Below are 14,389 nucleotides of genomic sequence, written 5' to 3'. Positions count from 1 at the left end.
AAGTGAACTACGACAGAAATGGCTACAGCTAATCAAAACAGCCCCACCTTTCAGCGTTAGTGATAACACAAGGGTGTGTGATTTACATTTTATGGATGGTGCACAAAGTAAATCAAACCCACTCCCTATATTAAAAATGGGCCATGAGGTAAAAGTGACCCATGAACGACGGCCAATCATCCGATCAAGTCTTCCACCACCAGTGAAAAAGCAAAAGCGGCACGCCAACTCAGAAGATAAAAGTTGTATTGAGAAACCAAAACCTTGTTTTGATGATGCAGATAACAGAGACACTATTTCTTCTGATATAATATTCAGACTGATATAAGAATGCATGGGTTTATTGAAGATCATGACTACTTTGTAAATAACCACGGTCTCTCCACAAAAAACACTCTGGCAGAAGATCTCGAGATGAGTAAACTTGGAGATAATTCTGGCATCTTACATAAAAAGTCAACCCCGCTGCTCAATAGTCTGTCATCAGAGCAAGAAGATTTACAAAGTGTCATTAAGAAACTTATAACAAAAATCAAGATAATGAAAAATAATATAGATAAGTTGCAGTATTTGCAAACACAGAAGCAAAAATTCAGTATCAATGAGATAAGCCATGATGATAAAAAATACTTTTCTATACTGGATTAACGTCATACAAGGCCTTTAATGTAGAGAGCTGCAAAACTATCCACAAATACAAGATCAAGTCGAAAACCATGGTACATGAAGGGCAAGAAACCTGGGCGAAAGTTGTCACTTAAAGATGAATTTTTACTAGTGCTGATGAAGTTGAGACTGGGTCTTCTTGATGAGGATTTGGCTGATAGATTTCGAATCAGCACCAGCTTAACAAGACTCTTAATTAACAGATGGATTCCCCTGATGGAAAGATGTTTAAAGAAGCTCATTGCATGGCCCAGTAAAGATATGGTATGTAGTTGTAATTGATTTATATGTTGCCATTACTTATAGAGCAGAATTAATATCTTCTCAGTTTTCTGGGGCAAGTGTTTGTTACCAGTATGTGGCAATAATACTTACAAAACCTTTTTCAAAAAAATTGTCATGGTCAGTACAGTTACGTCTCAGATTGAAAGTCAAAAACAAGATGTGTAGGTACTGTAGCATCTCTGATTCTGAAGATGTTTGAGGTCTTTGAGCATTGGAGCAGGCCTGCAGAATATTGATACTTTCAGTGACGTACCTCAGTATTGTTGGAATATCAGGTTGGTACAGTTGACACCTAGCCAAGGGGGTTGTAATGTGTCTTGTTATGTACACTCTGGTGAAGCCTGATCTCCAACATGTCTGTGATACTGAACTCCCTACAAATGATTTACCTTTTTTCAAAAATTTCGCCTCTCATTGATTCCAGGTTGCTGCATGTCTTCCAAAGCAGTTTAAAGCAACATATTCAGCCACCAGAGTAATGATCGACTGCACAGAAATTTTTATCGAGCGGCCAAGTAATATCGCGGCGAGGCAGCAGACATATTCCAACTATAAACACCACAATACTGCTAAGTTTTTGGTTTGCATCTCACCTACTGGAGGTATATCAACGTTGTCACAAGTTTGGGTAGGAAGGGCATCTGATCGGCACATTGTTGAACAAAGTGGTAAGTTTGTATTGCATGCCTGTATGCAGTCGATGCACCGTATACTTTATAATAATATTAAGCAGCAGATTGTATTGGTAATGATATACTTACATGAATTGATGGATTAGTGTTTAGTGTGTCTATGTCTGTATATATATATATGTGTGTGTGTGTGTGTGTGTGTGTGTGTGTGCGAGAGAGAGAGAGAGAGAGAGAGAGAGAGAGAGAGAGAGAGAATATATTGGGTTTGGTGTGATTAAGAGGTGCACTGCCTCCTATTTTCTTTATATGAACTTTGGAATATAATTATAACAGCTGTATACTCGGTAATTGTTGTTTTATAGGAAATGTGTAATTTCAGACAACTTTATCTATGAATGTTATATACCAAAATTATGAAAGGAATTCAATTAACTCCTTTTTTCACAGAGACCGAATTTATGGATAAATTAGAATATGGTGATCAGGTGATGGCTGACCGTGGCTTTGATATTGGCGATCTTCTAGCTTAACGGGGTTGCACATTAAACATCCCTCCATTCACCAGGGGAAAGACTCAGCTTAGTCAAAAGGAAATTGAGCGTGGTAGGCAGATTTCATACCTGAGGATTCACGTTGAAAGAGCGATTGAACGAATGAAACGCTTTCGGATCCTTCAGGGAGTGTTCCCCTTAAAAAGAATACATTTACATAATGACATTATTACGGTTTGTGCGGCAATAACAAATCTGCTACCACCGTTGGTAGTAGACCAGGTACAGTCAGAACTTGAATATTGTTGATTGTACAATTCTTCATATTCTGTTACTCATGCTCCTTCTTTACTTTTGTTGAGGCTCTTTCAATTATATTCATTTTTGGAAAAAAGGTTGATCATCTCATTGTTTTGAATTTGAAAGATACTTGTTAGATTTAATGTCTTTTACCTACAGGAAGTTGCTAACAAAACAAATAATTTCGGATCACAACCTTCAAAGAGAATGGGGTAGAAGGTCAATTCGATAACAAAAGTTCCTGTAACATTCTTCAAACATTGTAAGTCTTCAGTTGAGTATGAATTTCACTTTGCGTAAGAGGATATCCAAACTACGGAACTTATCAAGAATTCTATTGTTTTCCAAAAGTTTGTATAATCCTGGCTTTCTTGATTTGAATGACAGCGAAAAGTTCATGTATATCTGAACTCACAAAGATAAACTACCACATATGAAGTTTCTTTCTTGTATACTTTAATTCCCCCAACACCAGCAGCAGCTTCATCAAGTGTGTGTCGACAGTTGCATCTTTGAGTTTTGCAGTTTTTGCCTTACTGCACTTTCTGAGTGTGGTGTACAACAATAAAATATGAGTATTAGTAAAAAAATTATTCAAAATTGGAAAACAGAAAGACATATTACCATGAAAACAATTCTGTCATAATTTAGCAACGTAGACTGAGCAGTTTTGAGTTCAAGAGAATTTCACTGAAGTTCAATACGCAAGTTAAGAGTTCAAATAAAAGAGGACTTTATCACATGCCTCGAATATTGAATGATGCACGCTCCATACGATTCAATGGTAAATGGTTGATGATAATCATCATTGGACTGAAAGGCAACCGTAACTATTTTCAACTTGACAACTTTTTGATATGAAAATGTTGAAAGTTCATGTTTTGCATAGGAAACCTGATTTTTGGGAAATTTTACAGAAAAAAATGATAAACTGCATCATGGTAGTATAAATATATCAATGCGCCATCCGATGATGAAAATTGTTCCATTTTTAGCAAATATTTGTCTAAGATGGAAATAAAGCATTTGATTATCATTTGCCAATAAATCTAAATATTTTGAGTGAAAACTGTGTAAGAAAGGCATGAAACAAAGACATTATTGCCCAAACAAGGGACTATATACCCTTGGGGCAGGAGACCATGTCATGCAAACAGATATGACAAATGTGTTCTTGTACTAAACTTCATTTCAAAGGTAAGTTATTAAAAATTCACATATGCTATTTTCATGCAATATTTTTAAAGACCACTGTGTTTTTTATGTCATTTACATAATTTAAAAAGAGAACAATATAGTCACTGTCTTTTGTTGTAACTTAAAGCTATATTGCTACAGGAGTGTTGATACGAACATATTATGATCATACATTCAATTGGTATACCATATATTTTTGGCAATAAATATGTTAATGAAGAAAACTATATATTTTTTGTATCTGTAATGTGAATAGCAAAAAGTAATCAATTTTATTTGCAATCATGGCAGAACCAGTCATCACTTTCAAGGTAAGTTTCTTTACCAGTGAGGCCTACACATTTGAAATGATACCAAATACTACATCCGTCACAAGCTACTGCATTGTTTTTCACTGACTGCCCACAAACACCACATGGCCACACACATCTTCGTTTTCTCTTCGTTGGCTTGGTACAGATGAAAGGTCTGCTGCTTTTGTGTTCTTGATTCATTTTCTGTTGTATATGTGATAAATTACTGATGGCGCTGGTTGATTGCTCCAAGGCGTTATGTTGCTGGAAGTTGCTTGGAGTAGAATTGTTGGTGTCTTGCTGGCTTGTCAGTGGATGGCTTTGCAGAGTAGATATGTTCCCTCGTTGACTGGTCAAAGCATGGTCAGAAGAGACTGGCATAACCGCTTGCAATCCTTCAGAGGCAAGGCTGGCTACAGTTGAAATCTCAACATGTTCAGTAATTGTGTCAAGGTTATCAGACTGAACTATGTTATCAGGGCTGGTTGGAGCTACATGCATTCTGTTTCTAAATTCACATGTTGCTGAAGAGCTGACTGGAGAAGGATGTGTTGGAATTTCTGGCAGTAGCAATTCTTCCCTAATGGCTGGAATAACATGTCTGAGATAGAACGTATCTACATTTTCTTTAACTCTCTGCCAGAAAATTTCATTGAATGGCACAGGTATGACAAGTAAACCAAGCTTGGTATATACAACAAAGTCACATGATTTAATGTTGAGAATACCCTTCTGTGCTTGTATTTGAGTGTAATAGGGATGTGTTGGTACCAAGCTGTAGGTGCCATCGCTATTTTCAGAGACATACTGGACTGTCCGTCCTATGGCCTTCTGTGGTAGGATATCTCTGGCACTGTATGGGCATTTACACTCAATGACACGTGTCATGCAGCAGTCACAGCTCGCAATCCTATCTGGGGATACGCCAAGGTGAGAGTCATCTACTGGCACAGTCAATCCACATCTTGTGACTACCAAGTTGTTGTGGTGTGTGGACATGGCTTTTTTGTACATTTGTACTGCAACATCCTCTTTTTCTTTTCCCCCATTTGATGGCCAATGGTGGGTGTAAGCTGTTGAATTTTGTTTGACCTCTTACGGACATCATGATGGACTTGGATGGTAAAAGATTCTTGCGTTCAATGAAGCGATTAATACTGTGCATTTTTGTGGCAATGATTCTATATTTTCTATGGTTATGCCACAGTTCACTTTCAGCTTGTTCCATAATAGCATTGTTTAATGCACTTGCCTGTTGATGGGTCATATTGTTTTTGATGTAGTTAAAAATGCCCTCGTCTGTGATGCACTGTTCACTTTGTTACACATACTGTTTAGCTGCATCTATAACTGTATTTGCAGTAGAGACTTGTTGTAATGATGGTGTACTTTCCACTTGAATTTCCTCTGAAGCGCCATTAAAAAAGACGTCATCGGTATCTGCATATCGTTGAGGTTGAATCAAATGAAGAGCAACTGAGGAACCTGGAATTTCACACAGAGCATCCCAAATATCATCATCAGACCCTGAGTCAGATGATGAACTAGGAATGCGGACGGGCTTAATAGATGTTTTGATTTTGTTATTGTACTTTGGATGTTGGAAGTTGATCTCCTTCAACAGAGCTGGGCGTGTTTTGACTGAAAAATCGTCGTTCCATGTACAGGATATGTCAGTACATGTTTGGTTTCTATTAAGGCCATTTTCAGTAGCTGCTACGACCTTGAAGAGTAATGCAGCAACATGGGTGCACACTTCCCCTAACCTGTAATATAATAAGAAGGTAGAGTGGCCTAAATATGTTGAAATGATAGCATCTCAATTGGACACATGGAGTACATTTTCATGTAAAATTGACTGAGAAATGTAATATGCTTACCCTGCCATACACTGACAGCGAGCTCCCTTGATTGTTAGATCTTCACTGTTGACAACTACCCAAACATGGTAAGGATCACTAGCAGCCTGTGACCTTCTTACAGTTGTTTTCAAATAAATATATGATGTGGCTGCTACTTTGTGGATGTTAACTTTATTGACGAAGCCATTGAAGAAAAACTGATATGCATCCAGGGAACGGTATGCTTTCAGTCTGTCTGCTGTATAGAAACCTAGCATGGGAGATGAAATAGTTCGTCAACATGATTAATTTCCTTGTACCAAAAAGTTACTCTATACATACAAAAACCATGGTGCAATACATGAATGAAACCATTAAGACACATCAAAATGTACAGAGACACCCTGAGTAAATGACGGTAGGTTTGAAAGTGTGGACTAACAGAGGATAAATGGCATGATGATAAGTTAGCAATTTATATTGTCATTCAAAAAGAAAAGTTATGCTACTCTCTGTGAAGAAAGGTGTCATATCAATTACCATCACTGAAGAAAACATTTGTAATGCTAGAAATTAATGAAACAGTCTGAATCAACAACTGTCGATACTAAAACAACAAGAGTAATCAATATATAATTACCTGGAGTATTAACAAGGTAATTGTACATGTCTCCATATGTTAGTGGGGGGGGGGGGTTCCCTGATATCTTGGTGCCATTCTGTAACTGTTTCTGGGTTCGGTAAAACCTGCCCACAATATGTTGTCAGTATTTCTGTCAGCCTTCTCTGACTTCGTCTCTCAGTCTCTATTTGTGATGGATTTAGTGGAATTTTCAACTTCCATGCCCAAAAGGCCAGGACTGCTAACTCTCCCTGACATCCATCCGCTCTTATTTTCCGTTGGCCAAGATACTTTTTAAGTTCAGAAACCTTGTATTCACGAAAATGTTAAAGAGTAAACTCTCCACAGTCAGCCATTCTGAACACTGCAAATAAAATTGGAAAACACTAAATCATTGAACAATGTACCTTTACAAGATTAAAAATGACACATCAAATTCATACACTACTAAATGGAGTCCAGCTAAGAACAGTTTTACTGATAGCCTCCACCACAGAAAATAGACACAGGATGATCTGTAAATTCACAAGTCATTGTAAATACTAGTATTATGTTTATTATGAAAAATATATCTGGATTCAGTCAACCAAATTCAAAATTGAAATATTGTCACATGATAAACTGTGACTTTCTAATAAGAGTAATCAATGCCTAAAAGTGACGTAATTGAGCACTGGCTGAAGAGTCATGCACACATAGCCATGGTAGTATGGTTTGAGTTCAGCTGTACTTCTGGAAGTTATAAATTTTGTATACCCACTAAACATTTCGAATAGTCAAAGTGCTTCCATCTGAAAGGGGAATTCTTGATCGACGAGACAAAAAGATGCCAACTTAAGGTTGAGAAAACGAACTTCCAGGACCTCGATCTTAAAAATTTAGATGTTATAGCAGTTTGCAGGTGCATTCCGATGATAAGTAACAAAAACGAAGTATAACAAGTTCATTATGGGTGAAAACCCGCAATGACACGGTACGATTGCGCGATGCACACTATATAAAATTTTAGGACTCACCGACGAAATCGTCTGCCACGATCGGCGCGGGAAACCCGTCCTTCAAAAGACTACAATTTAGAAGTTTACTTGGAATCGTACATAAACAGTCTTCACTGCTTTTAATTATGACACCGCAACCGCCACTGCTAATGTTGAGAAAATGGAGCAAGACAGAGCAAGACCGGCAAGATTGTTTTCACAATCAGCTGCTGTTCAGGAACACCAATTGACCTCTACGCGTACAATAACAACAATGACGCAAGACTAGCTAATTACTCCCCCTCAAACGGAAGTCAACATATCCCACAGCACAGTTCAGTTATCAAGATGGCGTTAACGCAGTGCTGACCTATACACAACAACGTGTTTTTATAAATTTCCTATTAAAACATAGTCAAGTTTGGGTACACAAGCAGTAATATGTTAGTAAGTCAAAATGCCAAACCGCAAGGGTCCCCTCGTATATCAGATGCCTAAATCTATAAAAAGGCCAATATGTATTCCCACGAACGCAAGCCAACCCTTCAGCCATCAGTATTAAGCTTCGGTATTAAAGCAAGGCACCAACTATTTGCCCGTCCTTCTTGCCTCTAGCTTTGTGATTGCTGCGAAAACGAGCCCTGCCACTCCTTGACATGTTCTTTTGGGAGTCCAGTGACCAAGCTACCCGAGTGGCAAAGGCTACGGATTCGCAGCAAGCTTTGTGAATGATACCACATCAACAGAATCAACGTAATGTAGAAAACAAGTATTATATTGATTATTTTCCATAGTTGGCGTTAATACTGGTACTCATTTGAGAATTTTCTTCAGTACATTTTCACATAACCAATTGAACAGAATGGGAATTGCAAACGTTGATTACACAAGCTTATAATGATAGTACTTTCATATGTACAATTTTGAACTTTCAGATGATTTATGATCAATAGTAAATCGGTATATTTCATAATGAATATATTCATGACGAGTATGATACATTCTCACTGTTAAAATACCATTCTCCCTGTGCTTTGTGACAATGTCAAGTCTCACTGGTGAGAAACTGTTATCATACTTGATTCTCTCCAAGGAGAGGTTTTCTCACTTCTCACAAGTGAGAATTCAAAAATCTCCACTGATAGCGGTGAAAATGGCAAGCGAATCTCACTAATTGCTAGAAAGTGTCACTTTCTTGCTCCAGTCTCGCATTTTTTCCTATAGTGATACAAATGTCCAAATGTCACTGTGCCCGATACGTCAAAACCCTTCCAGCCCTCCACACATGACATGCCATTCTATATGTAAAGCCACGAACGAAAACCATACATCCGTTTTGATTGTCTGCATACCCAAAACAAATGGACCGTACTCTCATATTCGGCCATAAATTAGTGAGGAGGGGTGTTCAAAAGTGGCTGTCTTCGATCATCGCTTGTACTTCCATGCTTAGACTCAATATAATTATTTTGATCATAGAGGCTACCTCCATATATTGATGCTGTAGTTGTTTTACATATCAATGCAAACTGTGTACTCTGCTTACAATTTCGTGAAACACAGTGTACCCGCCTTCCAAAAGAGTACATCGTACTATTGACTTTGTCGTGTGTACCGGTGCTTTACTGTCTGTTCTGAGCTGTTTTGTGTCTATGTTTATAACTAGTGTATAACGAATTTTGACCCAGTGTTATGGATTACGGATATGTATGATTGCGATTATTGACGAATCTCCTAACTTGCTCATATCAGAAAAAGGTTCATTTTCGTGATGTCAGTAGACCACAAAGTAGATCGATTTTCGGATCGATCTATTGATCCCGTTGTCGATATGCCCGCCACTGCAACCTAAATACTCACATGGTGTGCTACACGATCACTCAAAAAACACACTACCCGTTTTTTCAACTGGCCGTGCGCTCGCACAAAACATTCAGAACTACACTCCCATACACCTAGTTGGATCACAAATTTAACCATCTCCTCAAATATATCGCCGATGAATGTGCTACTCGCGTCATCTTGAAGAAATCAGCCGTGTTTTGAGACCAAGCGCGGTGAAATGCGGCCTGCAGAACGATTCTACCATATGACGTCATTTTTTCCACTGCTGATTGGTTCAACTATACTTAACCAGTGACGTCTTGCCATGACCTTTGTCTTGGCCGTTGATTAGCCAATCAGTAGTTCGGCCAACCTATACTATAAGTGTGATGAGCATGAAATTCTGATAGACTTATTTGCATATTTGATGAATTTATGTAATTAGGTCATGTATGAATTCTGAATAAACTGATTGTGACGAAACCTCTACTATTGATTGACCTGCAATAAGTTCGGTAAGCATAGCAAATGATTATTAATTCATTGCATATTTAATGAATTTCTCTGACCGGCCATACATTAATACTGAATGCACTGCTTAATCATTTTTTTCCTTTGATCATACGTAGGTTATGATAAGCTCAAATTCCTGTTTAATGAATTGTTGTAATTGGCCAAAAATGTTTAATAAAGCTGAAACAGTTGAATTTAATGAGATTTCTGAAGGTCCTTGATAATACTTAGATTTTTATGCTGGGAGGTTGGTGAATATTCAATGCTATCAAAAGCTCATTTGCATATTCAGTGAGTTTCTGTAATTAGGCCAAATATCAATGTGAATGTACTGAATTTGATCCAAATTCTGAGCTACACTAATTACACTCAAAAGCTCATTTGCATATTCAGTGAGTTTCTGTAATTAGGCCAAATATCAATGTGAATGTACTGAATTTGATCCAAATTCTGAGCTACACTAATTACACCAAAGAATAAGTTCTATTAAAATATAATATATAAAATTTATTAAGAGTGATATATCATAATTTGTTCATTTGCATATTCAATAAATTCATATATGTAGGCTATATATCAACCAGTGCCCAATATGTCTAGACAGTCAGATTTCAGTAATTTATTAAGCTTGTTCCTTTTGGAATGTGAGTTGAGGTATCAGTCGTCGGTTATCAGCACCTTATTAGATCGCTGTAACAAGATTGCAGTACCTTGATGTTCCAGCCTCGATTATATCTTACCCATTGCCAAGACATACAGCTGTACATCAGATTGTTTTGTTGTATGATCTTATATACCATTTCACGGTGATTTTGATTCGATTTTGTACATCCAGAACCATACTCAGGATTCTGCGACTGATTTTACTAAAACGTGGTAGAAGAGCAAAGTACCCGGAAGTACAAATGCACACCAGTTGTGGTTTTTAGCTACGATATACTACAGTCTATAGAAGCTATTGGGATCGGTATCGAACCAGCGTCAGTATGTATGTATGTATGTATGTATGTATGTATGTATGTATGTATGTATGTATGTACGTATGTATGTATGTATGTATGAATGTATGTATCTATGTATCTATGTATGCATGCATGCCCCGATGCATGCAAATGCATGCCTGCCTGCACTTGTCAGTCTGTGTGTCTGTCTGTGTGTCTGTCTTCGTGCCTGTCTATTGCCTGCCTGCCTGTCTGCCTTTCTCTGTCTGTATGTATGTATGTATGTATGTATGTATGTATGTATGTATGTATGTATGTATGTATGTATGTATGTATGTATGTATGTATGTATGTATGTATGTATGTACGTACGTATGTATCTATGTATCTATGTATCTATGTATGTATCTATGTATCTATGTATCTAAGTATCTATGTATGTATCTATGCATGCATTCACATGCATGCCTGCCTGCATTTGTCAGTCTTTCTGTCAGTCTGTCTATCTTTTTGTCTTTCTTCGTGCCTGCCTACCTGCTTGTCTGTCTGTCTGTCTGTCTGTCTGTGTATATGTATGTATGTATGTATGTATGTATGTATGTATGTATGTATGTATGTATGTATGTATGTATGTATGTATGTATGTATGTATGTATGTATGTATGTCTGTATGTATGTATGTATGTATGTATGTATGTATGTATGTATGTATGTATGTATGTATGTATGTATGTATGTATGTATGTATGTATGTATGTATGTATGTATGTTTGCATGCATGTATGCATGCATGCATGCATGCATGCATGCATGTATGTATGTATGTATGTATGTATGTATGTATGTATGTATGTATGTATGTATGTATGTATGTATGTATGTATGTATGTATGTGTGTGTGCATGTTTGTATGTGTTCGTTTGTGAGGATGTCTGTCCACTCAAACATCTGGAGAGCCCCAGTACTTACAGACATTTATTGTGTAAATGCAACATATGATTCTTGCAAAATATTTGTTTCTCGTTATTTTGATATGGACGTATGGACGACCCAAGCTATGTACTTTGTTCACACCTTTCAATACATTTTTTAAAAATTGTTCAAGTAATTTAGTCCCATTTGGTATCAGTTTGAAGTGATAGGAAACAAATCTGAGGCTTTTCATATAGTGAACCAACTTAAGCAAATATTTCATGCAGGAAACCCTGAAACATGGATCAGGAATTTAGATCCAAATTAATTTCATAAGTCAAGATACACCCTACAGGGAATACAGACTTCTCTATAATAGACCTTTTCCTCATTCAACCGAAAGTTAGATTAGCATATCATTTGCATGGTCATTTGACATAGTTCAGCTGCGGAAGTCGACTCGCCAACGTCTTCGCCACACATGCCAATAGGTGCGCTATGACGATCGATGAGAATACATTCAGAACGTACTTGCCTTGGAAGAAGACAGTCAAGCTACTGAAAGCTTGCGTAAATTAGGAAAGTAGCAAATTCAATCAGCATCAAACGATATACAGAAGCGTATTGCCTATTAATTAAAGCAAGGCGAATACGAAGATGGTTACTTTTCCATGGCGCAAGAAAGGGTGTGTGGCTCCTTGCAAAACCTAACTGACATATCATTAAAGAAATCCTGCAATTCCGGGGAAAAATGAAGTTATCAGAAATAAAGCTTGAAATTTATCTCAAAAAAAGAAATTATGCATGACAACGTCAAGAATATATGTAAAAAGTCGACAGTCGTTTTGGATCATGTATTATGCAGAGTGGGTAAATTGCAGCATAAAAAGCCGATCTTTCAAAGATCGAAATAAAGACAATATAGCTGTGAAATTCGTTGTAGTCATCAGTATAACTGTTCGAAATAAAAAAAATCATTTATTTTGACCTTGCTTTTGGCGATGAAATCGCTCGTGTCAATAGAGAAAATGATCGGCCGTTGAGATACGGTAGCTGGACTGGCATTGGCAACGATGGAGGATATGACATCGAGATCGACACCACTTGGAAACATCGTGTAGGCGATGTTATTTTGTGTGTTTTTTTGGATTTTTTTTTGTTGTTGTAATGTTATCTATTCCCACAATAGATACATGGATATCAAGAGACAAAATGCCTTTATCTCGAAAAAACAACTAAGTTATGCATGACAACGTCAAACATCTACGTAGAAAATCAACTGTTATGATACGGATCAAGTACTATGCAGAGTGGGTGAATTGCAGCTGAAAAAACCGATCTTTCAAAGATCAACTTAAAACAATATTGCTGTAAAATTCGTTGTAGTCATCAGTATAACTGTTCGAAATAAAAAAATCATTTATTTGGACCTTGCTGTGGGCGATGAAATCGCTCGTGTCAATAGAGAAAATGATCGGCCGTTGAGATATGGTAGCTGGACTGGCATTGGCAACTACAGCAGATATGACATCGGGATCGACACCAATTTGAAACACCGTGTATACGATGCTATTTTGTGTGATTTTTTGTTGTAATTTCATCTCCTCAATTAATACATGGATATCAAGAGACAGGATTGTTTCTATTGCATAGGGTTGTAGAGGTCACCGAAATATCATGTTGAGGTAGTTGGGAATCACAAAAGTATCACAGTACAGTCATATCATGTATGCATGTAAGAACGGTCATGGTTACGCTAAGAAGAACTGATTGGTATCTTGCCATATTTTTGAGTTCAGGAGTTTCGTTAACTTAGGCAAAACTCCTCATGCCAAACACAAGTTTTTCCCTCATATATTGCAGTTTGAGAGCAGGCAGTGAAAAAATGGACTTCACAAATTTAACGAGTCACTGGCAGTCCGGCTATTGATAAATGTTTTTGGCTACGGGGGCTTGTGACTCAAATCATGATTTGCTCACTCCTGAGAAAGGAATCAAGTTCAGACAGTTAAAATTAGGTCAAAACTTCTTTACGTTGGACAATTTTTCGTTAAAAGACTAAATGATGACAAGGAAAGAAAATAGCTGTCAAATATCATTGGGAACTGTCAATCATGGTCATTGTCCAGCCAGACTAACGGTTGTGGTGCCGTTTGATACCCTAACTTATTACAAAAGTTCAATCAAATTGAAAGTTGTAATTTGTAGACGTAATATCTGAGCTTTTGTCATACTTAAGAGTATTTGGTCTTGCCAAAGTACGCTAGTATAACATCAGGGCTGCCAAGCCATGTGGTTATCGAACTGAAGCAGACACAATGCAGATCACACGATCGACCACTGCGACTTTGTCAGAAATTAGAACATTTTTGCAAGCTAATACACAGAAACTTTACAAAATTAGTGTGATGACTTTCACGCTGAGGCTTTTTTTTCCTATGAAATGGCAAAATCGCCCGGAAATACAGGAGCAGAGTTTACATACGCTATCCCTACGTAGAGAGTTGACGAACGTTTCAGCGGAATTAGGTCAAAGCTGCGATGTGCATATAATTAGGCATGTGCAAGCGAACTTCCGGTGACATTTTACATAACTATGATTAAATTAGCTTGAAGTAAATTGGCCGTATCTTTCTGTGATATCGTCCAATATAGCTGCCTGGCAGCCATTCTCATTTATGTTAGCCAGGGGAGGCATTATTCATACTTGCCGAGGCCAATTTCATTTAAACTTGGCACAAAGACAAGTTGCTATGACATAAAGCTATGTTTATATATCATTATGCCTTCTAGTCACAAATTCTTATTGCTACATTATTTTGACTTCGATTCAGTAACATGTAATCAAATCACTTGAATTGCAATTTGGGGCTGTGTCATTTGCAATGACTTGTT

General features: G+C 37.3%; 2 protein-coding genes across 2 annotated transcripts in view; one reads left to right on the top strand and one right to left on the bottom strand.

The window, feature by feature from the left end:
* LOC139149105 (short transient receptor potential channel 6-like) overlaps positions 1-14,389 on the top strand; it is a 41,259-nt gene that overhangs the window by 11,770 nt on the left and 15,100 nt on the right. The gene's annotated exons all lie outside the window — the stretch shown is intronic.
* LOC139149100 (uncharacterized) lies at positions 5,121-6,388 on the bottom strand. Its single transcript, XM_070720655.1, has 3 exons — positions 6,346-6,388; positions 5,745-5,976; positions 5,121-5,630 (listed from the first exon to the last, which is right to left on the bottom strand). Exons 1-3 carry the CDS (start codon positions 6,371-6,373, stop codon positions 5,186-5,188), a joined length of 705 nt encoding a protein of 234 aa, XP_070576756.1. The 5' UTR covers positions 6,374-6,388; the 3' UTR covers positions 5,121-5,185.

This window comes from Ptychodera flava, chromosome 14, assembly GCF_041260155.1.
Source record: "Ptychodera flava strain L36383 chromosome 14, AS_Pfla_20210202, whole genome shotgun sequence".
Classification (NCBI taxonomy): Eukaryota; Metazoa; Hemichordata; class Enteropneusta; family Ptychoderidae; genus Ptychodera; species Ptychodera flava.
The sequence above is the reverse complement of the archived record's forward strand: the minus strand, read 5'-3'. Positions and strand labels throughout refer to the sequence as shown.

Bases quoted from the DNA above. Each gene is read 5' to 3' on its own strand.
- LOC139149100 (XM_070720655.1), bottom strand. From the start codon at position 6,373: ATGTACAATTACCTTGTTAATACTCCAG. The intron at 5,977-6,345 runs GTAATTATATAT...CTCCCATGCTAG, and splicing joins TTACCTTGTTAATACTCCAG to GTTTCTATACAGCAGACAGA. The intron at 5,631-5,744 runs GTAAGCATATTA...ATTATATTACAG, and splicing joins CGCTGTCAGTGTATGGCAGG to GTTAGGGGAAGTGTGCACCC.